We start from the raw sequence: 27,812 nt of genomic DNA on the forward strand, positions 1-27,812 counted from the left end.
TACGTGACTGCTCGGTCAAGGGATTATGGCTGTTCAGCATCAGGCCCCCCCCCCCCTTGATAGTCCTTGTAATATGCAGTAAAATAAAAGTGGTCCGGTGGAAATCCGAGGTATGGCTGATTTATGGTGAATTTATGAAGAATACTGTCCTTGAAGTTCAAAGCACTTTCGCCTTCCGGAAGCGGCTTGCAACATTTTGATTAAATCCGTCACGGTCAATTGAACTCGGAAACTTTGTATTGAGAGCTGTCAAAGGCAAGGGAAAAGAGCGCCTGTAGCCTGCAGTACCTGCGCGGCCGCCACAAGGGGCGCTGTTCGATAACGCTGATTGGTTGAGGCGGCCGCCGATTGACCCAGAGTTCAGGCGGCCGGTCTACCAGTAATAAAGATAGGGCAATGCGGAGTGTTACGGGGAAATATATGAGGAATTTCGGGTTTCCCATGAAGAGCCGTCAGGCTAGCGCTTCCTTATTTACGGAAGGCTTTTAGGGGATGTCCCTCTAGAAGGGGCATCTCCAGGGTCGGGATGGTGAGAGGTGTGTGTGTGTGGTGCTTGTGTATTATGGTGTAATGAAGGGGGGTTCTCCTGCTACATCACGAAGAGGCGGACATGACTAGACGACTAAACAACAACAATATGCACAACAAGCAAGGGAGCATGCAAAACAGACACTAAACAGCTCTCCACTGCCCTCGCTTACAAGGGACAAAAGTATCCCCTAAAAAGATACAATACTGCAAACAGGAAATCAAATGCCTAGGACACATTTTAGGTGTCGGCACCCGAAGCTTAGCCATCGTCACTAAAATCCCCTCGCCAAAAACAAAGCGACAACTTGTGAGGGTTCCTAGGCATGGCAAGATTCTGCGGGGCTTGAATAGCCGGGTACAGCAAAATAATAAAGCCACTATCAGCCATGACCTGACAAGACCATCCAATGAGTTAATCTGGAACAATGAGGCATACTCAAGCTTTGAGCAGCTTAAGAGAGAATTAAGATCCGCCCCAGCTCTAGGTCTGCCAGACTATCTCATCCCCTTCAACTTGTTTATTCATGAGCAAATGGGGGTGGCCTCCAGAGTTTTAACTCAAACTTTCCGTGACCAAGAATCTCGTATCTTCCCACCTTCCCACCACATATGTATTGTTGTACCTTCAATTTTCTTACATCTCCAGCAGACACTCAATTTTTTAAAAATACATCTTAGCTAGTTTGGCCCCCTTCATGGATCACTGCCTTGCCGTGGCGAAGGGGCTTGAATAACTCAGAGAAGCTATGAACTATGCCGAGCAAGGCACCCCAGATGGACAGGTCATAGTGGAGAGTTTTGACCAAACGTGATCCACCTGGAGGAGGAACCCCCAAGCCACTCCAGTATCCCTGCCAAGAAAACTCCACGGACAAAGACAACAGGCATATAAAAGTTATGACGCTGGAAGATGAGCCCCTCAGGTCGGAAGGCTTCCAACATGCTACTGAGGAAGAGCGGAGGACAAGTACAAGTAGATTCAGAGCTGATGAAGCGGCTGGGCCAAAGCCGAAAGGACGCTCAGTTGCGGGTATGCATGGAAGCGAAAGGAAAGTCCAATGCTGTAAAGAAAAATATTGCATAGGAACCTGGAATGTTCAGTTCGGATGACCATCATATCTACTACTGTGGGCAAGAATCCCGTAAAAGAAATGGAGCGGCCCTCATAGTCAACAAAAGAGTGGCGAAAGCTGTACTGGGATACAATCTCAAACATGATAGAATGATCTCGATACGAATAAGGTCAAACAAATTCCTCACTGGCCTTGCAGACAACTTCATTGTCCAGAAAGTGGGAGAAGCAACAAGAGGAACAGCCATTTTAGATCTGGTCCTAACCAATGTTGATGACCTGGTTAGTGGGGTAGAAGTGGAAGGATCATTAGGCGTGAGTGATCATGCTCTTCTGAAGTTTACTATACAGCGGAAAGGAGCAGCCAAGCATACTAGCACTCAATTTCTTGACTTTAAGAAAGCCGACTTCATAAAACTTAGGGAATTGCTGGGTGAGATCCCATGGACAGTAATACTAAAAGGAAAGGGAGTTCATGATGGCTGGGAGTTTGTTAAGAGAGAGATAGTAAAAGCACAACTTCAGGCAATACCAATGAGACGGAAACATGGAAGGTGCCTAAAGAAGCCAGGGTGGCTATCTAAAGAACTTTTAACTGAGTTAAGATTAAAAAAGGATGTGTACAAAAAATGGAAAAGGGGGAAAACCATCAAAGAGGAATTCAAACAAATAGCCAGCACGTGTAGACACAAAGTCAGAAAAGCTAAAGCACAGAATGAACTCCGGCTTGCTAGAGAGGTTAAAAGCAACAAAAAAGGCTTTTATGGGTATGTTCGTAGCAAAAGGAAGAACAAAGAAACAGTGGGGTCACTCAGAGGAGAAGATGGTGAAATGCAAACAGGGGACACAGAAAGGGCTGAACTCCTCAATGCCTTCTTTGCCTCAGTCTTCTCCGATAAAGAAAACAATGCCCGACCTGAAGAATTTGGAGCAAATGATTCAGCAGAGGAAACACAGCCCAGAATAACTAAGGAGATAGTACAAGAATACTTGGCTAGTTTAGATGTATTCAAGTCTCCAGGGCCAGATGAACTGCATCCAAGAGTATTAAAAGAACTGGCAGATGTGATTTCAGAACCACTGGCAGTCATCTTTGAGAATTCCTGGAGAACAGGCGAAGTCCCGGCAGAGTGGAGGAGGGCAAATGTTGTCCCTATTTTGAAAAAGGGGAAAAGTGGAGTCAAAGGGTGCTCATCAATGGTTCCTCTTCATCCTGGAGAAGAGTGACTAGTGGGGTGCCACAGGGTTCTGTCTTGGGCCCGGTCTTATTCAAAATCTTTATCAGCGACTTGGATGATGGACTCAAGGGCATCCTGATCAAATTTGCAGATGACACCTGTCAGAGTCACCCGTGGTCCCAGCTCACAAGAGACCAAAGTCCACTCCAGCTTATGTACAAAAGCTTTTATTGAAGAACATTAGTAGCTTTACATCCGAGGTCTGTGACTCTACGTCTGTTACGCTTAGACCGCTGAAGTACCCTCTGAGTCGGTCCCCCCTCTACACCAGTTTAAGAGGCTTGTACTGGTCCACCTCTTTCTCTCTTTCCTTTTCCGCAGGGTCTTTCTGCCCCCCTGTGTTCTCTCCCTTCGGGACTCTCCAGAGGCTGAGTCCTCTGCCGCCTCCTCCCCCCTCCTTCGGGCTTTGGGACCAGGCTCCTCCCCAGGACTCTCTTCATTTCTGCGCGCCTCCCATTTTGAACTTGGCGCGCGTACGTTGCTCCTGACCTTGCCTTCGACAGTTACACTGCCCTCGATACTACTTTCCTCCCCTTCCGGCAGGACGTTTTGCCCTGATCTCCTTCCCCTCTCTGCTTCCTGTTCTGCTCCTTCTGACACACTGGTCACTCCTCCCCCCTCACTCCGTTCCAGCGGAACAGCCGGTCTCGCTCTCCAACTCCCACTGGGGGTTCCCCCTTCGTTTCCCTGCTCCTGACTGCTTCCCCCTCTAGCTTCCCTTGGCTTGACCAGAGGGGCTCCCTTTTGGGAGTCCTCCGATTCACTGGACGGACTCATGGACAATCTTGGGTCATTGTCATCCTCTTCCTCGTCAGTCTGGAATCCTTCTCCCTCACTCTCGGTCTCCTCCCTCATCTGCGTCTCTCTCCCTGAACCCCTGACAACACCAAACTGGGAGGGGTGGCTAAGACCCCAGAGGACAGGATCACACTTCAAAACGACCTTGACAGATTAGAGAACTGGGCCAAAACAAACAAGATGAATTTTAACAGGGAGAAATGTGAAGTATTGCACTTGGGCAAAAAAAAAATATTAAAAAAAATGAGAGGCACAAATACAAGATGGGTGACACCTGGCTTGAGAGCAGTCCATGTGAAAAGGATCTAGGAGTCTTGGTTGACTACAAACTTGACATGAGCCAACAGTGTGACGTGGCAGCTAAAAAAGCCAATGCAATTCTGGGCTGCATCAATAGGAGTATAGCATCTAGATCAAGGGAAGTAATAGTGCCACTGTATTCTGCTCTGGTCAGACCTCACCTGGAGTACTGTGTCCAGTTCTGGGCACCACAGTTCAAGAAGGACACTGACAAACTGGAACGTGTCCAGAGGAGGGCAACCAAAATGGTCAAAGGCCTGGAAACGATGCCTTATGAAGAACGGCTAAGGGAGCTGGGCATGTTTAGCCTGGAGAAGAGGAGGTTAAGGGGTGATATGATAGCCATGTTCAAATATATAAAAGGATGTCACATAGAGGAGGGAGAAAGGTTGTTTTCTGCTGCTCCAGAGAAGCGGACACGGAGCAATGGATCCAAACTACAAGAAAGAAGATTCCACCTAAACATTAGGAAGAACTTCCTGACAGTAAGAGCTGTTCGACAGTGGAATTTGCTGCCAAGGAGTGTGGTGGAGTCTCCTTCTTTGGAGGTCTTTAAGCAGAGGCTTGACAACCATATGTCAGGAGTGCTCTGATGGTGTTTCCTGCTTGGCAGGGGGTTGGACTCGATGGCCCTTGTGGTCTCTTCCAACTCTATGATTCTATGATTCTAGACATGCAAAGGGAGTTCTCTTGTGCTTTGGGTCCTGGGACTTCAGAGGTCTTTGCCTAGGCTAATCTTATACCTGAGTCCTGCCCTGCCATGTCTGCTTATGCCAGTCTTGTACCAAGGACTTGTCTGGACATCTTTGCCAAGGCTCACCCCTCCCCTCTGGTGACATGTCAGTGATGGAGCAAGGATGCTGTACGAACTGTATTCTGGGATATGGTGGGAAAGTTTTAAAAGTCTTTGTCACCCCATCCTCGGGGTTCAAATTTGCTCTTTGAACCTGTTGCGCAATAAACTTTGGTCTACAGCTTTTTCCTCCAGTTGGGGGCTGGACTCCTCCTTTCTTCCGCCGGGACCCCCGGGCTCCGCTCGACCAGCTGGGGGACTGAGCAGCCTCTCACCTAGATGCTTCCCTAACAGCAGGAACACCAGGCTGAATGCCAACCCAGAAGAACCCGAGCAATCAATATTTGTGTGTGTGTGGGGGGGGGGGTGACAAAAAAACCTGCACCTGGTACCACCTGAGCTTGCTAGGCCTCTGCAGGGGAAAGGTCTCCCTTGGGAGGTGGGGGACTCTCCTTCCTGGGAGGTTTCTCAGCAGAGATCGGAGGGCCATCTGCCCTGGAGGCTTCCGCGGAGATTCCTGCATGGCGGGGGGTTGGACTGGATGACCCTGGGACCCCATTCTAGCCTCCCATTTCTGAATTCCAGGAGGAGCTTCCTGGCCTCCTGCAAAGCCCTTTTCCCTGCAAACTCTTCCTCCGGTTTCTGGCCAAGGGAGGGAGATGCTCAGAGTCCAGCCAAGAGCCTCACCCCCAAAAGGATCTCTGGGCATTGAGGTAGCCGGGGGGGGGGCAGCTGCCCCCCTGAATCCATAGAAAAATAAGAATCAGAGGGCTGAGCTGGGGGACTCGGCTTGGCAAGGGTTAAAGGGAACCGAGCTGCCTTCCTAGAGAGGACAGAAGGCAAGGGGGGGCAGGTCCTCCAGAGCCAAGCCCCCCCCCCCCCAGTCCTTCCCTGCTTCGGTGTCTCTCCTGCAAGGGCTGCCTCGCTCTCCCCTCCTGGGATCTGGTGAGTCTCCCCTCTCTCTCTCTGGGATCTGGTGGGGGTCCCAGGACTGCAGCAGGGGAGGGGGCCTGGGGGGGGCGATCTGCTCCTGCAGGGGGGGGGACCCCAAGTCAGGGGGGAGGAGAGGGTCCTGCCAGGGAGGGGCCAGGGCTGCCACGCTCTCCTTCCTGCAGATCAGAGGATCCCAAACTCAGTTGGCCTTTCGCCCCCCCTTTCAGAAAAACAATGACTCCCCCGAAATCTCCTTATTCAAACAAAGGAGTCCCTAGGATTTTAACTCTGTGTGACGTCGCTCAGCATCACTGCAGAACAGAGGAAACATCTGCAAATGGTTTTCCAAAGCTGGACGAGGAGGTGGACTAGCCCCCCCCCCCAAAAAAAAAGGTGGGAAAGAGAGGCCAGGAATAAAGAGAGGGATCCCAGTCTGGCTGCTGCAATGGGGACCAGTTTCCCAGTGTCTCCCAGGGCAGCTCCCCACGGAGGCCACGGCAGCCATCCCCTCGCACCCAGAGCAGGGCATCCCAGGACCACATCCTCTCTCTCCCAAAGGGATTGTTGCTGGCAAAGCAGCCGGAAATGGGCGCTGCTCCTCCCTGAGCCTCCAGGGACCTGGGCATCAATGGCTGTGCGTGTGTTCAGCCATCTAAGAGAAGAAGAATAATAATAAATTAGCTGCCTAAATTCCAAAGGAGATGTATTTGGCCCCACCCACTTGGCCCTCAGGGGGTTGACTAGATACAAACCTGGCCCTCAAGAGAAAGAAAAAGGGACCCCACCCCAGGAGTCTGTCTTGAGAGTGGCAGAGAGTCCAAGAGCAAGAAAGGAGACAGAAGCAGGGGGGAAATGTGCCCTGAAGTGGAGGTGGGGGGAGAGGAACTCCTGAGGACCCCCGGATGAGGACCCCCACTAGAGCCAAGCATCCATTTTTCAAATGATTGCCTTGTCAGTCAGTTCTGACTTCTTGCATTGACTGGAAGGCAGGAGCAACCAGGCTGATTCATCTCCCAGAAACCCCTTCCGTTGCCTCCACGTTCTGCATTCCTCCTCCTCATTCTTTTCAAAAAGGTATCTCACGCTTTGGGCTCTGGTACCGTCCAGTCCTGATTCCTGGCAAGTCTCATCCATGCTTGTTCAGGGATCTGTTTCTTCTCCTGACCTACAAATTCTGTAACAGAACAATGTATTTGCTTTCTAGGATTTGCTAGAGCTTCTCATTAAGACGGACAGAACTTGGCAGAAGACCAAAGGCTTCCTTCCGATCTCTCAGAGGCTTCCTGAGAGCACAGATGGATGAGCAAGACCCAGCTGGCCCTGAAGAAGGAAGAGGCCATGCCAACCAAACTGAGAGCAGTGGGGGATTCTGGGAAAACTCTGTGCTGAAGATCCTGGGTGAGGAGGACACCCTCCGCTCAAAGGTGCAGAGCCAGCAGGTGAGGCAGTTCTGTTTCCGGGAGGCCAAAGGACCCCGAGAGGTTTGCAGCCGACTCTACCACCTTGACCATCAGTGGCTGAAGCCAGAAAGGCACACAAAAGCTGAGATGCTGGACCTGGTGATCTTGGAGCAGTTCCTGGCTGTCCTTCCTCCGGAGATGGAGAGCTGGGTGAGGGACTGTGGAGCGGAGACCAGTTCGCAGGCGGTGGCCCTGGCCGAAGGTTTCCTCCTGAGTCAGGCAGAGGAGAGAAAGCAGGTGAGGGAGACTTTCCTCTGGATACTATCTTGACCAGAGCCAGGGCCTTTTCGGAAGTGGCTCCGTCCTGGTGGAACGCTCTCTCACAAGAGACCTTGGCTCTGTGGGATTTGACATCTTTCCTCAGAGCATGCAAGACAGAGCTGTTCCGCCAGGCCTTCAGGGTTCAGGGTTCAGTCTGATTCTTTTCTTTCAGTACAAGAATAAGCAATAAAGAGACTTCCTAGCCCGCTCACACCTCCTTTATAAGACCGGTGGTAACAGTCGTTGGCCCTAGCGAATATTAAAGGTAAAGGTAAAGGTACCCCTGCCCGTTCGAGCCAGTCTGGCCAGACTCTAGGGTTGTGCGCTCATCTCACTCTAGAGGCCGGGAGCCAGCGCTGTCCGCAGACACTTCCGGGTCACGTGGCCAGCGTGACAAGCTGCATCTGGAGAGCCAGCGCAGCACACCGAACGCTGTTTACCTTCCCGCTGGTAAGCGGTCCCTATTTATCTACTTGCACCCGGAGGTGCTTTCGAACTGCTAGGTTGGCAGGCGCTGGGACCGAACGACGGGAGCGCACCCCGCTGCGGGGATTCGAACCACCGACCATGCGATCGGCAAGTCCTAGGCGCTGTGGTTTTAACCACTCTCAATTTTACTTGACTTGATCATGGATGGAGGACTTGACCTGGCATGTGTAACAGAGACTTGGTTGGATGAAGCAGATGGGCCTGTCCTTGCCGCTGCTTGTCCACCAGGTTTCTCTTACGCACAGCAACCCAGGTCATGTGGGCAGGGAGGGGGTGTTGCAGTGATTTTTAGGAAGTCATTAGTTTGCACCAGGCGTCCTATTGGGAAGGCCCAGTTTTCCAAGTGCATGTTCATAGAATCATAGAGTTGGAAGAGACCACAAGGGCCATCGAGTCCAACCCCCTGCCAAGCAGGAAACAGCATCAGAGCACTCCTGACATATGGTTGTCAAGCCTCTGCTTAAAGACCTCCAAAGAAGGAGACTCCACCACACTCCTTGGCAGCAAATTCCACTGTCAAACAGCTCTTACTGTCAGGAAGTTCTTCCTAATGTTTAGGTGGAATCTTCTTTCTTGTAGTTTGGAACCATTGCTCCATGTCCGCTTCTCCGGAGCAGCAAAAAACAACCTTTCTCCCTCCTCTATGTGACATCCTTTTATATATTTGAACATGGCCATCATATCGCCCCTTCACCTCCTCTTCTCCAGGCTAAACATGCCCAGCTCCCTTAGCCGTTCCTCATAAGGCATCGTTTCCAGGCCTTTGACCATTTTGGTTGCCCTCCTCTGGACACGTTCCAGTTTGTCAGTGTCCTTCTTGAACTGTGGTGCCCAGAACTGGACACAGTACTCCAGCTGAGGTCTGACCAGAGCAGAATACAGTGGCACTATTACTTCCCTTGATCTAGATGCTATACTCCTATTGATGCAGCCCAGCATTGCATTGGCTTTTTTAGCTGCCGCGTCACACTGTTGGCTCATGTCAAGTTTGTGATCAACCAAGACTCCTAGATCCTTTTCACATGTACAGTGGTGCCCCGCAAGACGAATGCCTCGCAAGACGAAAAACTCGCTAGACGAAAGAGTTTTCCGTTTTTGAGGTGCTTCGCAAGACGAATCTCCCTATGGGCTTGGTCAAAACAAAATAAAAAAAATCCTTCCAGTAGCACCTAAAAGACCAACTGAGTTAGTTATAGGTATGAGCTTTCGTGTGCATGCACACTTCTTCAGATACCTGATGGACTTCCATTTCATGCGGCTCAATGTGGTGCCTTCCATAGTTCCAGTTACAGATAGGTAGCCGTGTTGGTCTGCCATGGTCAAAACAAAATAAAAAAAATCCTTCCAGTAGCACCTTAAAGACCAACTGAGTTAGTTATAGGTATGAGCTTTCGTGTGCATGCACACTTCTTCAGATACCTTGGGCTTGCTTCGCAAGACAAAAACGTCTTGTGAGTTCTTGCGAGTTTTTTCCCTTTTCCCCTCTTTTTCTAAGCCGCTAATAGCACTAAGCCGCTAATAGCCGTGCTTCGCAAGACGAAAAAACCGCAAGACGAAGAGATTTTCGGAACGAATTAATTTCGTCTTGCGAGGCACCACTGTACTGCTCTCAAGCCAGGTGTCACCCATCTTGTATTTGTGCCTCTCATTTTTTTTGCCCAAGTGCAATACTTTACATCTCTCCCTGTTAAAATTCATCTTGTTTGTTTTGGCCCAGTTCTCTAATCTGTCAAGGGCGTTTTGAAGTGTGATCCTGTCCTCTGGGGTCTTAGCCACCCCTCCCAGTTTGGTGTCATCTGCAAATTTGATCAGGATGCCCTTGAGTCCATCATCCAAGTCGTTGATAAAGATGTTGAATAAGACCGGGCCCAAGACAGAACCCTGTGGCACCCCACTAGCCACTCTTCTCCAGGATGAAGAGGAACCATTGATGAGCACCCTTTGGGTTCGGTCAGTCAGCCAGTTACAAATCCACTGAGTGGTAGCATAGTCAAGTCCGCATTTTACCAGCTTCTTTACAAGAATATCATGGGGCACCTTGTCAAATGCCTTGCTGAAATCAAGGTAGGCTACATGCACTGCGTTCCCTTCATCTTCCAGGCTTGTAATTCTGTCAAAAAACGAGATCAGGTTAGTCTGACATGACTTATTTTTCAGAAATCCATGCTGACTATTGGTGATCACCGTATTCCTTTCTAGGTGCTCACAGACTGTTTGCTTAATGATCTGCTCCAGAATCTTCCCTGGTATTGATGTCAGACTGACTGGGCGGTAATTATTTGGGTCCTCTCTTTTCCCCTTTTTGAAAATAGGGACAACATTTGCCCTCCTCCAGTCTGCCGGGACTTCGCCTGTTCTCCAGGAATTCTCAAAGATGACTGTCAGTGGTTCTGGCAGTGGATCAAAGATGACTGCCAGTGTTCTGGAAGTTGGGCAATAGAGTACAGGATTCCTTTTGGTGTACCGACCTCCCCGCTGCACCAAGGATTCCCTGCCCGAGCTGCTTCAGGTCGTGGCGGATGTTCTCCTGGAGATACCTAGTTTGGTTGTCCTAGGGGATTTTAATATTCATGCCGACACGATCTTACAAGGGGCTGCTCGGGACTTCATGGAAAGCATGGCCTCCATGGGGCTGTCCCTGAATAAGTCTGGCCCAACCCATAGCCGCGGACATGCCTTGGACCTGGTGTTTACCTCCATGGATGTTGGTGATCTGACACTAAGTAAAAGCGAAACGAAAGAAGTGCCATGGTCAGACCACTTCCTGGTGCAACTTGACTTCTCCGTGACCCTTCCCCTCTGCAGGGAGGTGGGACCGATTCAGATGGTCCGCCCCCGCCACTTAATGGATCCAAATGGTTTCCAGAGAGTGGTAGGGGATGCTTTATCCCATGTTGATGGCCTTTCAGCTGATTCCCTGGTGGCCCGCTGGAATGTGGAGTTAACCAGGGCTATTGACTGTTTCGCTCCGAAGCGCCCTCTCCGATTGCATGGAGCCCGGAGAGCCCCGTGGTTTTCCACGGATCTGAGGGCAATGAAACAATCGTTGAGACGGCTAGAGCACCGGTGGCAGATGACCTATTCTAAAGCTGACCGGACCCAGGTTAGAGCTCAATGTCGAGCCTACCAAGTGGTGGTAGCGACGGCGAAGAAGACTTTCTTCACCGCCTCTATTGCATCTGCAGAAAACAGCAGCAGGAGACTTTTAGCGGAACCACCTGCGACATCGGGGCCCAGTACGGGCCACATGGTCTCCTGCAATGATTTTGCAAAGTTTTTTGCAGATAAAGTCGCTCAGATTCATGAAGAGGTAGACGCCACCGTGGGATCAGGGCCGGGGCGGGAGAGTGCTAGAGTCCTGTCTAGTCAAATTGCGTGGGATCAGTTCCAATCTGTTACCTCCGAGGATGTGGACAGGCTGCTTGGACGAGTGAAGCCAACCAACTGTCTCCTGGATCCTTGCCCATCCTGGCTTATAAAAGCTAGCCTGGAAGGGCTGGGCGATGGGCTTCGTGGGGTGGTGAATGCTTCCCTCCGTGAAGGAGCCTTCACAGTCCCGCTGAAAGAGGCGGTTATTAAACTGCTTCTTTAAAAACCATCTTTAGATGCGGCCACTATGGCCAACTATCGCCCAGTCTCAAATCATCCATTCTTGGGCAAGGTGATTGAGCGAGTGGTTGCTGAACAACTCCAGGCACGCCTGGAAGAAGCGGACCATTTGGATCCCTTCCAGTCGGGATTCAGGCCTCACCATGGGACTGAAACTGCCTTGGTCGCACTGGTTGATGATCTCCGGCGGACTAGGGACAAAGGTGAGAGCTGTTTCCTAGTTCTGCTGGATCTCTCAGCGGCGTTTGATACCATCGACCATGACATCCTTCTGGACCGTCTTGAGGGGCTGGGAGCTGGGGGCACTGTCATACAGTGGTTCCGCTCCTTCCTCCTGGGCTGTGTTCAGAAAGTGGTGGTGGGGGGTGAGTGTTCAGACCCCTGGGCTCTCACTTGTGGGGTGCCTCAGGGTTCTGTCCTCTCCCCCATGCTTTTCAACATGTACATGCAGCCGCTGGGAGAGATCATCAGGGGGTTTGGGCTTGGTGTTCATCAGTATGCGGATGATACCCAGCTCTACCTCTCTTTCAAATCAGAACCAGTGAAGGCAGTGAAGGTCCTGTGTGAGTGTCTGGAGGCAGTTGGTTGGTGGATGGATGGTGGCTAACAGATTGATATTGAATCCTGACAAGACAGAAGTACTGTTTCTTTTTTTTTTTATAAATATTTATTAAGGTTTTTTTTTAATGAAAGAAATGCACAAATAATAAACAACATTAGTTATATCATAACAAAATCTCATAACTTCTTTGGACTTCCTCACGTCTCCTGCTCCCACTTGAAAATTTTTTTCAAGCAAATTATCATCTTGTTTACAGTCTTATTTCCACTCATTTAAATATAATCTAACAATTCTCCAAAAGGTTTATGTTTTCCTTAATCTCACTTATCATCAAATTCCAGTCTAATTTAGTGGTGGCCAATTATTTTATGATCAAGCATCCTTCTTAACATTCAACCAAATTACAATATTTTTGTAAATACATCTTAAATTTCTTCCAATCTTCTTCAATCCTCTCTTCTCCCAGGTCTCGGATTCTGCCAGTCATCTCGGCCAGTTGCATATAGTCCATCAGCTGCATCTGCCACTCTTCCAGTGTGGGTAGATCTTGAGTTTTCCAGTTCTTAGCGATGAGTATCCTTGCTGCCGTTGTTGCATACATAAAAAATGTTCGGTCCTTCTTTAGCACCTTCTGGCCGACAATACCCAGAAGGAAGGCCTCTGGTTTCTTAGTGAAGGTATACTTAAATACCTTTTTCAACTCATTATATATCATTTCCCAGAAGACCTTCACTTTAGGGCAAGTCCACCAGAGGTGAAAGAATGTTCCTTCATTTTCTTTACATTTCCAACATTTATTATCAGACAAATGGTATATTTTGGCAAGTTTAACTGGGGTCATGTACCATCTGTATATCATTTTCATTACATTTTCCTTCAAAGCATTACATGCAGTGAAGTTCAGCCCATTGGTCCACAACCTTTCCCAGTCCTCAAACATGATGTTATGCCCAATGTCCTGTGCCCACTTTATCATAGCCGATTTAACCATTTCGTCTTGTGTGTTCCATTTTAACAGCAAGTTATACATTCTTGATAATACCTTAGTCTTTGGTTCTAACAATTCTGTTTCCAACTTCGATTTCTCCACCTGGAACCCTAACTTTTTATCATTTTTTAAAACTTCTTTAATCTGAGCGTAATGTAACCAGTCTCGCACTTTATCCTTCATTTTCTCCAAACTCTGCAATTTCCAATTGTCTCCATCTTTTTCTAATATTTCCCAATATTTTGGCCATTTGGCCTCCATATTGGGTCTTTTTCGGGCCTTAGCCTCCAGAGGTGAAAGCCACCTTGGAGTTTTATTTTCCAATAAGTCTTTGTATTTTGTCCAGACGTTGAATACTGCTTTCCTGACAATATGGTTTTTAAAGGCCTTATTGATCTTAACTTTGTCATACCATAGGTATGCGTGCCAACCAAAAGCATTGTTAAAACCTTCCAGGTCCAGCACATCAGTGTCTTCAAGAAGTAGCCAGTCTTTTAGCCAGCAGAAGGCTGCGGCTTCATAGTACAGCTTTAAGTCTGGCAGGGCAAAGCCCCCTCTTTCTTTCGCATCAGTTAATATCTTAAACTTAATTCTGGGCTTTTTGCCCTGCCAGACAAATTTAGAAATATCTCTCTGCCACTTCCGGAAGCACTCCGTCTTGTCCACAATCTGCAATGTTTGAAACAAAAACAACATCTTTGGCAATACATTCATCTTAATAGCAGCAATTCGGCCTAACAAAGAAAGCTTCAATTTTGTCCAACTATCCAAGTCTCTCTTAATTTCAGACCAACATTTTTCATAATTATCCTTAAATAGACTCAGATTTTTTGCTGTTATGTTTAGCCCTAGGTACTTTACTTTTTTTACCAGACAGAAGTACTGTTTTTGGGGGACAGGAGGCGGGCAGGTGTGGAGGATTCCCTGGTCCTGAATGGGGTAACTGTGCCCCTGAAGGACCAGGTGCGCAGCCTGGGAGTCATTTTGAACTCACAGCTGTCCATGGAGGCACAGGTTAAATCCGTGTCCAGGGCAGCTGTGTACCAGCTCCATCTGGTATGCAGGCTGAGACCCTATCTGCCTGCGGACTGCCTCGCCAGAGTGGTGCATGCTCTGGTTATCTCCCGCTTGGACTACAGCTGTCAGGGCTGCCTCTAGGTCCCAGCTCACAGAGGACCAACGCCTGGCTGATATTATGTACAAAAGTCTTTATTGAAGTATAATTTCCATTTTAAAGCCAGAGCGTGCAACCCTACGTCTAGACTCTAGATAGGCGAAGTCCCCTCTGAGTCACTGCCCCTTCCGCACCAGTTTAAGATCCTAGCCCGGCTCCACCTCCTGCGCTGTTCCTTCCTCCTCTGGGTCCTTCTGCCCCCTGGGGTTTCCTCCCTCCTGGACTCTTCTGACGCTGACCCCCCTGAGTCTTGCCCCTCCTTCCGGCGGGCTTTAGGACCTGGCTCCCTATCCGGGCTACCTGCTGTGCCGCTCGCCTGTACATTTGAACTTGGCGCGCGCGCCCAGCCGGTGACTTTCCTCTTGACCGTTTCCCCGCTCTCCGATGGAGGCGTGGCCAATCCTGACTCATCTCCTCCCTCTGGTGGTGAGAAGACTGGTCCCGATGCCTGGGACTCCTCCCCCCCACTACGTTCTGGTGGGGACGCTGGTCCTGATTTCCAACTGCTGCTCAGGGAGTCCCCGCTGGCCCCTTCCTTCTGGGGTTTCCCCCTTGGCACCCCCCTTGCCCTGGCCATCGGCGCTCCTCTCTGTGAATCTTCCGATTCGCTGGAGAGACTCGTGGACTCTCTCTGACCACTGTCACTGCCTACACCCCCCTCGTATTCCTCCTCCTCACTCTCCATTTGCTCCTTCTCCTGTGTCTCTGCTCCTGAACCCCTGACAACAGCAATGCCCTCTACATGGGGCTACCTTTGAAGGTGACCCGGAAACTACAACTAATCCAGAATGCAGCAGCCAGACTGGTGACGGGGAGCGGCCTTTGAGACCACATAACACCGGTCTTGAAAGACCTACATTGGCTCCCAGTGCGTTTCTGAGCACAATTCAAAGTGTTGGTGCTGACCTTTAAAGCCCTAAATGGCCTCAGTCCAGTATACCTGAAGGAGCGTCTCCACCCTCATCGTTCTACCCGGACACTGAGGTCCAGCGCCGAGGGCCTTCTGGCAGTTCCCTCACTGCGAGAAGCCAAGTTACAGGGAACCAGGCAGAGGGCCTTCTCAGTAGTGGCGCCCTCCATGTGGAACACCCTCCCACCAGATGTCAAAGAGAACAACAACTACCAGACTTTTAGAAGACATCTGAAGGCAGCCCTGTTCAGGGAAGTTTTTAATGTTTGATGTATCACAGTATTTTAATATTCTTTTGGAAGCCACCCAGAGTGGCTGGGGAAACCCAGCCAGATGGGCGGGGTATAAATAATAAATTATTATTATTATTATTATACATTGGTGCCTCGCAAGACGAAATTAATCCGTTCCGTGAGGCTCTTTGTATAGCGGTTTTTTCGTCTTGCGAAGCAAGCCCATTGACAGCTTAGCGGATTAGTGCTATTAGTGGTTTAGCGACTTTTAGCGATCACCTGTTAAGCAGCTTATCAGCGGATCCGCTGATAAGCGGCTTAGCGGCTTAGGAAAAGGGGGGGGGAAAGGGGGAAAAACCCGCAGGAACTCGCAAGACATTTTCGTCTTGCGAAGCAAGCCCATAGGGAAATTCGTTTTGCGAAGCGCCTCCAAAACGGAAAACCCTTTCGTCTAGCGGGTTTTCCGTCTTGCGAGGCGTTCGTCTTGCGGGGCACCACTGTACCAGTGGACTGCCGTCTGTCCAGATTTTAATTTGTTTTGAACTAATTTTAAGAAGTATTTTAATTAATCAATTGCCTGTTCGTATGTTCTTTGTATACTGTGTTAGATTTATGATGTTAGCCGCCAAAAGATTGGCTCCGGCCCGGGAGGGTCGGGTACAAATAAAAAATTATTATTATTATTATTATTAGGGGCTCCAAAGTGGATGGAGAACATCCCATAATGCTCTGCTGATGGCCCATCCTTTTTCTGGGAAGGCATCCATGGAATGAGATCTCACACCATTAAAGTTTTAAACTTTTCCATTATCTTTCTGCTATTTCTCGTCATTCGTTTTCTGTTTTGAATCCTTGTTGCTCTTTCAGGAAAAGGATCGTTTTGAGGAAATGAATCTGGATTCCTGTGAGGCAGAGAGGCCTCTGTTGGACACCAGAGAGAGGCCACTGGGTAAGGAGGAAGGCGGTTTTTCTCCATTTGGTCTCATTCTGTTGGTTTCCCATATAATCTCTGGGTTCTTTTCATCAAGTTTTTTTTTGGGGGGGGGAGTTGGGAGGAAGGGTCCAGCGGAGGGGAGATGTATTTCTGCATGACTAACATATGAAATGGGCACAAATGTCCAAATGCACTCAACAGGTAAGGCTTTCTGAAAGGCCCATCTGTAGATAGAGATTCCCTGTTTCACCTGTGAGAGAAGCAGGCACTCCTGGCATCCTGCTTACCTGTTTTCTCTTTCAGGAGACAGAATGGTGGTGGCAAGACTTCCTGATCCATCTTTTCATGGGGGCAGAAGGGAAGCAGCGGCTGTGGAACCAGATCAGGTCAGGGGAAGCTGCCTTGTGGGGACAGAGGCCGAGGGATGGAGCAATGTCATGTACTGGTTGGGCACAGAGGAGTGGTGGGAGGAAGCAGCCGGGGAACCAGGAAGGCTGGTCAGAACCCAAGGAGTGGAAGTGGAGGAAGGATGAGCGGTCAGAGGGAGAAGAGGGATAAGCCTGGGAAGAGGAGGTGTCAGAAGCTGAAGGGGTAACAGGGCTTAGTGAGCTGGGAGACTCTGTGGCAGAATGCAGTGCAGAATCGGAGGCAGAAGAGGAAGGAGACAAGTGGGAGGAGGAAGGTTGAGAGGCAGAGGTGAGTCAGGAGAAGGAGGAGCCACTGGGGGCTCCCTCTCCTTCTGCCAGAAGCCCCCCTCCCTGCTTGTTTCTCAGAGCCAGGAGATGTCTGACAATGGAGGAGCAAAGGCAGGCTGCACACTGGCACACTGTTGGATCACTTGCCAGAAACCCCAGAGAGGAGGGGACTTGGAAAGCTGTGGGGAGCTAGGGGCCTTCTCTTTTGGCAGCTGATTTCATGGAGGAAGACCCTGTCATGGAATTCTACTCAGTATTGATCCAGGCAGAACTCCAATGTATAGTTACCAGAATGAAAATGTAAAGACGTTGCAGGATTCCCCAAAATAGACCAAAGGCAATTGTATTTCACCCAGCAGAGCTTTACTGCTACTGAAGACAAATGAGGATAATGGTCCCAAATCCAAAACATTCAGGATTGGCCCTGTCCATAAGAAATCCAGTTGCAGCAAACTTAACTGAAATTTCCCACAACTTAGTTTAAACCTCAACACTCAGCATACTATGTACAGAACACCAGAAGGAAGACAGAGAGAGAGAGAGAGAGAGAGAGAGAGAGAAAGAGAGAAAAACCCAGGCTCCTTCTGGCCTCTTCTTATAGTCAGCATGACCTTGACAGAAGACATAACAGAACCACTTTAACCCAGCTATACTCAGGCTGCGAGGCCTGGGTCCTTGTGCCAAAGGCCAAGCACAGAAAGGGTGACCCTAGGTCCCAAAAGATTATTTTCTGTGGGTATGAGCCAGGGACCAAGGGGTGGATATCTGCCTATCCAACAGGCAATCAGTCCAGGATTCTGCTCAGCAGCAGTGCTGAGTTCTGTGAGTAGAATGGATGGACACGCATACATGGGAACCTTGATGTTCTTGCAGAGAGTCTGCAAGACTCTGCTGATGAGGAAGAGGTAGAGGTTGAACCTGCTGCTGAGGCACAGAGTCCTGACCCAGAGCAGGTAGAGGAAAAACAACTCCTAAAGCTGTGAAGCTTGAACAGAGAAGTGTTCCTTCCTCACTCACAGGTTCAGCTGAGAAGTCTAAATGGTGCAGTAAGTCAGAGGGGGAGCTCTCGGAGGCCAAGGACGTTCTAGCTGATCCTAGTGGGTCTGAGGGGGTACCTGAAACTGGGTTGAGACGTTCAGCTCGCACAACGAAAGGTAAACCTCCTGACAGGTTTGCAGTTACAAGTGTGTGGGTTGGCATGGCACAGTGTGAACCCGAGAGTTTTGAGGATGTTCAGAAACTGCCTCAGGAAGAAGCCAGGAAATGGCATGAGGCAATGCAGAAGGAGATGAGCTCAATGGAGTCTCTAGGTGTGTTCTCCCTCACAACGTTGCCAGTGGGCAAACAGGCCGTGAGCAGGCGCTGGGTTTACTGTCTTAAACCCACAGCAACAGGCTAGGCCAGTAGCCAGAGGGTTCACACAGCAAAAGGGGCTGCATTATACTGAGGTATATGCTCCCACTTCCAGAAGTGAAACTCTGCACATGCTCTTAGCCATTGCTGCACAAAGAGCTTTTCAGGTGCATCACTTTGATGTGGATGTGGCCTATTTGACCTCAGACCTCCAGGAGGATCTGTACATGCTTCCTCCTCCAGCGTTTGATGGCAATGAGCCGAATACTGTATGGAAGTTTCACAAGTCCATTTATGGCTTAAAGCAATCGGCCAGAAATTGAAACTTGTACCTGAATGAAGCCTTAGAGAAGCTAGATATCAGGAAGAGTTTTGCTGACAGCTGCCTGTACCTTAAAGCGTCAGGAGTCACAGGAAATGGTGTTGATCTTTGTTGATAACATCATTCACATCTCAGGGGCAAACAAACAGGTGCAGAAGTTTGCCAAAGAGCTTGGAAAACAGTTTCAGCTCAAGAACCTGGGTGCAGTAAGGATCTACTTAGGTGTTCAGATAAACAGGACTGAAGATGGAAGCTTCTTGCTCAGTCAGAAAGGCAAGATTGAGCAGTTGCTTGAGAAGTTCAGAATGTCTGATTGTGCAGGGGTTAGGGCACCCATGCAGACAAGCTACGTGAAAGACAGTTGGCTAGCAGAACACGTTGAGTTTGAGAACGCTGAGCTCTTCCAGTCAGCTCTGGGTAGTCTGTTGTATCTGTCTCAATGGAGCAGGCCGGACATTGCTTTTGCTACCAATCTGCTCAGTAGGGAAGCATCAAAGCCCAGTGTAAATGCCTGGCATGGTATCAAGTGGGTACTGCGCTACCTGCAGGATACCAAGGACTTCAGTCTCAAGCTGTCAGCTGCAGGTGACACGGCGCTTACTTGGTGGGCAGATAGCGAAGGGGCGAATCTGGATGACAGGAAGTCCGTATCTGGGATGGTAATAAAGTTTGGGGAATCTCTAGTTGGGTGGAAGTCCCGGAAGCAAAGTCTCATTGCGCTGTCCTCTACTGAGGCTGAGTTCATTGCTCTGTTGGAATTGTCTAGGGAACTGGACTTCTATAGAAGCCTGGTGCAAGAGATCTATGGGGATTGTTGCCTGCCCATCACTGTTTGGGAAGACAACCAACCCTTGTCTGAAGTTGGCAGAATCTGGGCAGTTTAAGGCCAGAACCAAGCATCTAGACATACGTTTCCAGAATGAGTGTCAAAGTGTCAATCCCATTGAAAGCAATCCTATTGAAACAACACAGCAATTAAGAGGAAGGAAAGAACAGAGCATTGTGTAGCAGATCATATTTCTGCTGTCTCAGAAGAGGACATTTCTCTTTTCTTTTAGGGTCCAGTGTGCTTTGAAGATGTCGCTGTTTGTTTCACGGATGAGGAGTGGGCATTGCTGGATCCTGACCAGAGAGCTCTGCATAAGGACGTCATGGAGGAGAATCGTGGGATCGTGGCCTCTCTTGGTAAGGCTCCCTGTGGGATCGTCCTATCTGCCTGGAAATTCAAAAAATACCTCTATGTAACAAACCTCATTACATTTCCACAGAGCTCAACAGCACCCAATACAACACCTGGGAACCTAACAACCCCACAATAAACCTTGAACAGCAAATTCCAGTTTTTTCTGTGAACCATCTTCCTCCAGTTCTGCCTTTTTATACCACGATTCGGCTGGTCTGAACTGCCCAGGCATCTGAAATGTCAGCTTCAGTGTTGGTATCTGAAGAAGTGTGCATGCACACGAAAGCTCATACTAATAACAAACTCAGTTGGTCTCTAAGGTGCTACTGGAAGGAATTTTTTTTATTTAGCTTCAGTGGTGCTGTTTTTGTTTTTGGTGCTGTCAGTCTTGGGTTGACCAGAGAGACGACTGACATTGGAGATGGAGGGGATGCCATGACTGGGCCAAACAAAATCCATCCCAGAGAAGATCCAGGCTTATAGAATCTCAGGTAGTAGTTGCAGTGATAATAATAATAATAATAATAATAATAATAATAATAATTTTATTATTATTTTTACTCTGCCCACCTGGCTGGGATGCCCCAGCTGCTCTGGGTGGCTTCCAACACTTATATTAACCAGAAACATTAATCATAACAATCTGTCCCCATATAAAAAGTACATTAACTTTAAAATGAACAACTTAAACTAGTGGCCAAAATTGTGGAAACCTTTTGGAGAAAGTGTATTTCAGAGCTTTGATACCTCATAACACCACTTTTTGGGGAGTAATAGCATAAAACTATATATCAATAGAAAAATAATTTAATGAAGAATGTAATGATTTTCTTCTGTCATGCAGGCACAGTCTCTCCATTCTTCGGTCATCACTTGCTGTTGTGCACCTTTCCCTGCCTTTACCAGTCTGATTTTGGAGTGACTGAGTCTCTTATACCTCTTCAAAAATATAGACCAGCTTTGGTTATGTTTTCCCCAATCTTTCTTCTAATTTCTTCATACCTGTATGTTCTAGGTAATTAGGCGTGACGTGGCTAATTACTTTACGATCCCAATTAGCCCTTTGCAGCGGTCCGGTACGCTTCCTCAAGCTGCGTCACCTGCTCCGTTCTGTCACGCCTTGCAGAGTAAAACACAGCGGAACCACTGTTGCTGCTGCTCAAAACCATCCAAACACACGAAGCGTTAGTGTGCTTATTTATTTATCAGTCCTTTATTGCAGCAGAATATTTACAACTCAGCATTTCTCAGATAGACTCTCCCGGACTTCTAGCACACATGGCTAATGGCTGCTCTCTCTCTCGAAGACACAGAGACAAGAAGAGTGAGGAACAACTCCTCCCTCTTTCTGAGTCACGTGACAGGAATTGAGGGACGTCACACAGAACTCTTTAACCCTGTGAGTTCTGAAAACACTAACACCCCCTCTTCCCTCTATTCCTGAGGTGACTTGGGTGTTTACCTCTCCAGACTTATGTGAGATCAATCCCTCCCCCAATGCCTTGCGCCCTCTCCTGGCGTTCCTGTCAGGCATCTGTGGAACATCCTCACAACTCTCAGATTCGCACTGTGCGAAACTTACCCACGCACCTGTGGCCTGATACCTCTCAGGTGGAATACCCTTCGTTGTGCGACTGGACCGCCTGGGCACAAACTCAGGTATTTCCTCTGACTCACTGTCACCAGCAGGTGTGTCCTCTGCATCACAGGATTCCCCCTCTGACTTAAAGCGTCTTCGAATCCTTTGCATTACGCTAACAGGAGAACTAGGCTCACTCTTGGGCTCTCTTTTTACAACTTGTGGAGATGCCCCATCCTGTTCCTGACTTTGGTCAATGACCTGATCGTCATCAGCAGACTCAGCCTCTCCTTCCTCCTCATCAGAACCTTCCTGCTCTGAATCAGAAAGACATTCTGAGAGAACATCACGCTTTGCTGGAGTCTTTGACCTTTCATCCTGCTCATAGAACTCAGCGTGTTTACTGATCAGCAGCTTTGATCACCTGTTGGGTACGCAAACCTCCATGCACGAGCTGCTGGCTCATACCCACAGAAGATCATTTTCTGGAACTTGGATCCATCTGGCCCTCGCAAAGCCTCAGGCACCGGCACAGAAGCAATTGATCCAAAGGAACGCAGATAGTGAATCTGGGGTTTCCTGCCATGCAACAAGGAATAGGGTGTGTCACCTACCACTGAATTATAGATCCGATTCCAGGTGAAGCCCACATATTTAATTGCCTCCAACCAAAACCTTGGAGGTAATCTAGATTCTGACAGCATCACCTGTGCAGCCTTGACCAGAGCCTCACTCCTAAGCTCTGCCACCCCCCTCTGTTGAGGAGAAGTCACTGTGTGACGTATCCCTTTCTTGTGAAAGAACTTCTGCAAAGCAGACCCAGTATACTGCGCACCTCTGTCACTGGTGACTGCTTGCACCCTGGTGGAGAACCTTAGTTCCACCTCCTCAATCCAACTTTTAATCAGCTGTGCTGCATCTTCCTTGGATTTGAGACCATGAGTCCAGGTGTTCTGCGAAAAACTATCCTGCAGCGTCAGCAGAAACCTGGCCCCTCCCAGACTTGGTTCCTTTGTGGGACCCAACAGATCTATGTGCACAAGTTCAAAAGGTTTTGTGGTTACCCTCTCCACCTTTGGGTAACTGCACCCTTTTACCTTTGCCTGTCTGCAAGTTTCACAATTTATGGTACTACCACATTCTTTAATCTTACAGCCTTTGGATACCTCAGGCAGCGCCTGAAGATCCTCAAGAGAGCCATGAGCTGTCTTCCTGTGCCAAACACATGCACATGAAACATGAGTGGGAACTGTAGCACGCAGCGCTTGTGCTCTCTTAACCTTCCCCTCACCCTCCAGAGGCGTTTTAAGAATGAAGAGATCATTCTGCCCCTTTTTAACTTTGATGAGCTGCTTTCCCCCCTTGGAGATTGTGCAGACAGCATTCTCAAAAGAAACCTTAAACCCCTTTTTTAACAAACAAGGCACAGACAAAATACAGTGATGCATCCCTGGGACAGTGTAAACCTCCAACTCCTCCTGCAAAACAGAAAGATAGAAATTGGCAACATTAGTTACATCTCTTTTTTCCCCATTTGCAAACTGAACAGTTTTTCCAACTGGAATTGCCTTGCAATTCCACATCTTGACAGCAGGGGTCTCTGGAATCAAGTTGCGATTAGCTGCTGAGTCGATTACAAAGCTTAGTTCAGTGTCTCTCTCAGAGCTGTCCTCAAACATTGCCATAGCAACAAAAGTCTCGCTGCCCCCTCCCTCTGGGCGTCTGCAGCAGTTCTCTCTGGTTGCCACGTCAACCAACTCCCCCTTGTTCAGGACTTTATCAGCTTCAGTAGAAACAATTTCCTCTGTTGCCTTGGAGACCGGGCTGGCCTCTGCTTTCCCACGCAACTCTTTGGGGCTTATCTTCACTTCGTGCAGGTGGCCGGCCTTGAAGCGTCTAGCTCTCTGTAGCTTCAAAGAACTCAGCTGACGACGAAAACAACTCTTGGGTGCCTTTGGAAAACAAGCCGTTTCTGAGCTTTCACCGCTCACTGCCCCCCCATTGCTCTCAGGGCTCTCAGGACGTTTTCCTGCACCCCCTCTGGTGGGTAAAGGGCTCCCAACGCCTGGCTTCTGGCCTGGCTCCTCACACAGGCATGGTGCAGCATTAGTACAGCTGCCGGCAATAGTCTCTTCTGCCCCCTTTGGGGGCCCACAGCTTCCCTCAGCTGTGTGTTGGCTCTCCAGAATGTGCCCAGCGCCATCTTGCCTCTCCCTTTGGGATGCAGCCATCTCTGGGCTCTTTATTGCTTCTCCAGGGCTCTGGCCTCCTGCTGAAGTTTCACACAAACTTCTCAGCACCTCCCAGGCAGCCCTTGCTGACTCTATGCCCTCCAAACTAGGCAACAGCGATGCATGTACGCATGCTTTCAGCATACCAAGCTCTCTTTGCATTCTCTGCTGGCTATCTTCAGGCAACGCAGCCTCAAAGCCTGCAATGTCTGTTTCATCCGCTCCTGGACTGAGGGGTAGTGGCTCTTTCTGGCTTGCATTCCAAAGCCCAGTAGCCAGAAACCAACCTCTCACTCTTTTGGACCAGGTTGCCCAACTTTTTAAAGTGAGCTTTTCAAGCGGAACGTCCTCAAGGACCTGGCTTGCTGCCATGTTGCTCCCGGGGCCCCAAGCTTACTCACGTATCACCAGCTTTTCCAGCACCCGTTGTCTCAGCTGCTCTCAGCTCTCAGCTCCTCTGCCTCTTAGCATCAGGCAAAACTCAGAACGCAGACCTCCGCTTTCAGTAGCGTTCTCTCCAGCTGACCCGGCTGACTTCAAAGCATTCCGGCAGACTTTCAGCAACAGTTTTACAAGCGGTAATTAGGTCCATAACCTGTTCGAGGTAATTAGGCGTGACGTGGCTAATTACTTTACGATCCCAATTAGCCCTTTGCAGCGGTCCGGTACGCTTCCTCAAGCTGCGTCACCTGCTCCGTTCTGTCACGCCTTGCAGAGTAAAACACAGCGGAACAACTGTTGCTGCTGCTCAAAACCATCCAAACACATGAAGCATTAGTGTGCTTATTTATTTATCAGTCCTTTATTGCAGCAGAGTATTTACAACTCAGCATTTCTCAGATAGACTCTCCCGGACTTCTAGCACACATGGCTAATGGCTGCTGTCTCTCTCGAAGACACCGAGACAAGAAGAGTGAGGAACAACTCCTCCCTCTTTCTGAGTCACGCGACAGGAATTGAGGGACGTCACACAGAACTCTTTAACCCTGTGAGTTCTGAAAACACTAACACTGTAGCCTTGTTCACTTAATAGTACAATTTTACATCTCTTTCTGGGTAACTACCAACCAAATTGATAGCAATCACATAATACACTGAGAAAAGTCAACCTAAGCAAGTTGTGCTTCCCTTTTCTGGTCATATGTCTATAACCTTTGTTTTGTTTTGGGTTTTTTTAGAATAATATTTATTCAGGTTTAAAACATTCCAAAAAAAGAAGAAAACACAATACAGAAAAACAAGACATTTCCAAGAAAAAATGCAAAAAATAAAAAAGGAAAAAAAGATAAAAAGGAAAAAATAATTAGAAAATACATACAATCAAAACAGAAAAAAACAAGTTAAACCTTTACATATTTTTTTCTATGACTTATTTCCTTGACCTCCTCACACCTCCCCTCTTTGTTTTCTATTTCAAATAGATATTTCAGCAAATCCTTCCATCTTTATTTTTATCCTAATAATTTATCTTAATATACTGTAATTTTCTATTCTCTCTTTCACCAATTAGCCATCCACTTTTCATAGAATCATTGAATCATAGAGTTGGAAGAGACCACAAGGGCCATTGAGTCCAACCCCCTGCCAAGCAGGAAACACCATCAGAGCACTCCTGACATATGGTTGTCAAGCCTCTGCTTAAAGACCTCCAAAGAACGAGACTCCACCACACTCCTTGGCAGCAAATTCCACTGTCGAACAGCTCTTACTGTCAGGAAGTTCTTCCTAATGTTTAGGTGGAATCTTCTTTCTTGTAGTTTGGAACCATTGCTCCGTGTCCGCTTCTCTGGAGCAGCAGAAAACAACCTTTCTCCCTCCTCTATGTGACATCCTTTAATATATTTGAACATGGCTATCATATCACCCCTTAATCTCCTCTTCTCCAGGCTAAACATGCCCAGCTCCCTTAGCCGTTCCTCCTAAGGCATCGTTTCCAGGCCTTTGACCATTTTGGTTGCCCTCCTCTGGACACGTTCCAGTTTGTCAGTGTCCTTCTTGAACTGTGGTGCCCAGAACTGGACACAGTACTCCAGGTGAGGTCTGACCAGAGCAGAATACAGTGGCACTATTACTTCCCTTGATCTAGATGCAATACTCCTATTGATGCAGCCCAGAATTGCATTGGCTTTTTAGCTGCCGCGTCACACTGTTGGCACTTTTACTTTATTTAATCTTATTTCAAAGCAATTTTTTTTAAAAAAAAAAATCTCAATATATACACTTTAAATTCCCAATTTTCTATCACCGTCTCCCTTCCCCTGTCTCGGCCCCTACCAACAGTTCCATCGGCTTACAACAGTCCATCAACTTGGATATCTTAAATCCGAGGCTCTTAAGTCTTTTTCATGTCCCATCTGTCGATCTTCTTGATAATCTTTAATATTAAAAAGCAGTTCTCGGGGGAGCTCCAACCCAACGATGGTCATATTCCTTCTTATCAAGTCTGCCAGATTTCCATAATTAAAGATAGGGCCCATAAAGTATTCCCAATCTTGTTTCACACTTCTTCCGAGTCCAAAGGCCCCAGAAACTTCGATCCCCTCCTGGCTCAAATTCATATCCCAAAAGTCATTTGATCCCCACATAGGGTGATCTCTCCACTTTTCATTTTCCAAATCAAGCCAGGCTCCCATCTCCAAAAACTGGCTTCTCCTAATTACAGTCATGTAAGGCCTCAACTTGTAATCCTCCAATTGTCTCTGTAGGGTTAAAGCTCCCCCTTGCTTCACTTTAACAACCACTTTCTCCTTCTCTGGTTCTTCAATTTGTTCAATTGAGAAAGGTTCTTGTGCCGGATTCTTGTCGACTTCTTTACTGATGCCCACTTTTGTTCCCAAAATATCAACGCTGGTAGCCATGGCATCTATCTGTTCATGCAGCTTTCCCAACAGATAAAATGTCCTATTCAATACAAGCGTAACTTCTTTCTCCACCGACATCCTTGAAATGTCCAAGGTCAAAGCTAGTTTCTCAGAGTTTTTATCTTTAGGCTAATTTCCCAGCTGCATTCTTGTGACAATGTCCCAAAACTCCCTCTAGAGGAAAGCAGTCTATCAATCCTTCCAGCACAGTCCCAAAAGTCTCAAAAGTAAATTAATAACAATTCCAGTTACCTTTCCTTCTTTTTAAACCCAGAAACGGACAATGAAAACAAAGTCTTTCTTTGTATCTTAACAGCTAGCTGTCAAATTTGACAGCTGTCAAACCTGTCTATTCACCGTCGATGGGCTCCTCGCGGACCTCTCCCGGGTTTGGAGACGTGACGCTTCAGTTCCTAAATTTTACCTTCTCCAGCAGGCTTCCCCTGCTTCCAAAGGGAGTATAAGTAATAGTTTCAATCAGTGAAGTTTTAATCCTTTACGTAGAACTTTCCAAGACCTTAGTTAACAAACTCTTTGCTTCAGTCTGTTTACAGAAGGGAGAGGTGGACTTCCTGTTTAGACCTTCCCCCTTTCCTTGCCAAATTAGATTGTTTTAAAAACCCAATTTCCCGTTCTACTCACAGGTTGTTGTTTGAAATCCAATTGTCCACAAGAAAAAGTCAGCGCTCTCCGGCAATGGCTGTGCGGCTTCACTCCGTAAAAATAGCGGTCGATTCAAAACACCGCGCCGCTCACCCCATGTCATTTCGGAGCCCCCCAAAAGGGGTTTCCCAGCGGGTAGGGGGGGCGCTCCTGGTGTCAGCTGAATCCCACGCTCCCAGGCTTCCTCTGCCTGGGATTTTTAAAGGGTCTCCGCCTTCGCCGCCACGGCAAGACCCGATTTTCGTGGAGTGGGTTCCTCTAAGTCAGAGGAGCTCCGCCATTGCCGATGGCGCTAACCCGGAAGTCCTCACCTATAACCTTTGATAGAATACAGATAATTGAACAAATTTGTTGCACTACATTCTTGATTAAATTATCTTTCCATTGCTATGTAATATTATGGTATTGCAGTCATACCTGGGGTTACAGTCGCTTAAGGTTGCAGGTTTTCCGGTTGCGCACTGAGCTGAACCTGGAAGTACTGGAATGGGTTACTTCCAGGTTTCAGTGCTCGCACATGCGCAGAACCACCAAATTACGACCCACGCATTCGCAGATGCAACGCTGCAGGTGGCGAACGCTGCGAGTTGCGAACATGTCTCCCACACAGATCATGTTTGCATCCCGAGCATCCACTGTA

General features: G+C 48.3%; 1 protein-coding gene across 4 annotated transcripts in view; it reads left to right on the forward strand.

The window, feature by feature from the left end:
* Positions 1 to 5,611: 5,611 nt before the first annotated feature.
* LOC309340966 (uncharacterized protein) overlaps positions 5,612 to 27,812 on the forward strand; it is a 156,316-nt gene continuing 134,115 nt past the window's right edge. For 3 of the 4 annotated variants that reach the window (XR_014156144.1, XR_014156145.1, XM_081860301.1), the window contains exons 1-5: positions 5,612 to 5,677; positions 6,870 to 7,362; positions 16,219 to 16,300; positions 16,589 to 16,671; positions 19,714 to 19,840. Coding sequence is in view for 2 of the 4 variants with exons in the window: in XM_081860301.1 (XP_081716427.1) it covers positions 6,961 to 7,362; positions 16,219 to 16,300; positions 16,589 to 16,671; positions 19,714 to 19,840 (694 nt within the window). In the remaining 2 variants the exon portion in view is untranslated. Of the gene's footprint in view, positions 5,678 to 6,739; positions 7,363 to 16,218; positions 16,301 to 16,588; positions 16,672 to 19,713; positions 19,841 to 27,812 lie in introns of all 4 variants that reach the window. The other variant, XM_081860302.1, reaches the window with a different exon arrangement.

This window comes from Podarcis erhardii (genome assembly GCF_964252035.2).
Source record: "Podarcis erhardii genome assembly, chromosome: 4".
Classification (NCBI taxonomy): Eukaryota; Metazoa; Chordata; class Lepidosauria; order Squamata; family Lacertidae; genus Podarcis; species Podarcis erhardii.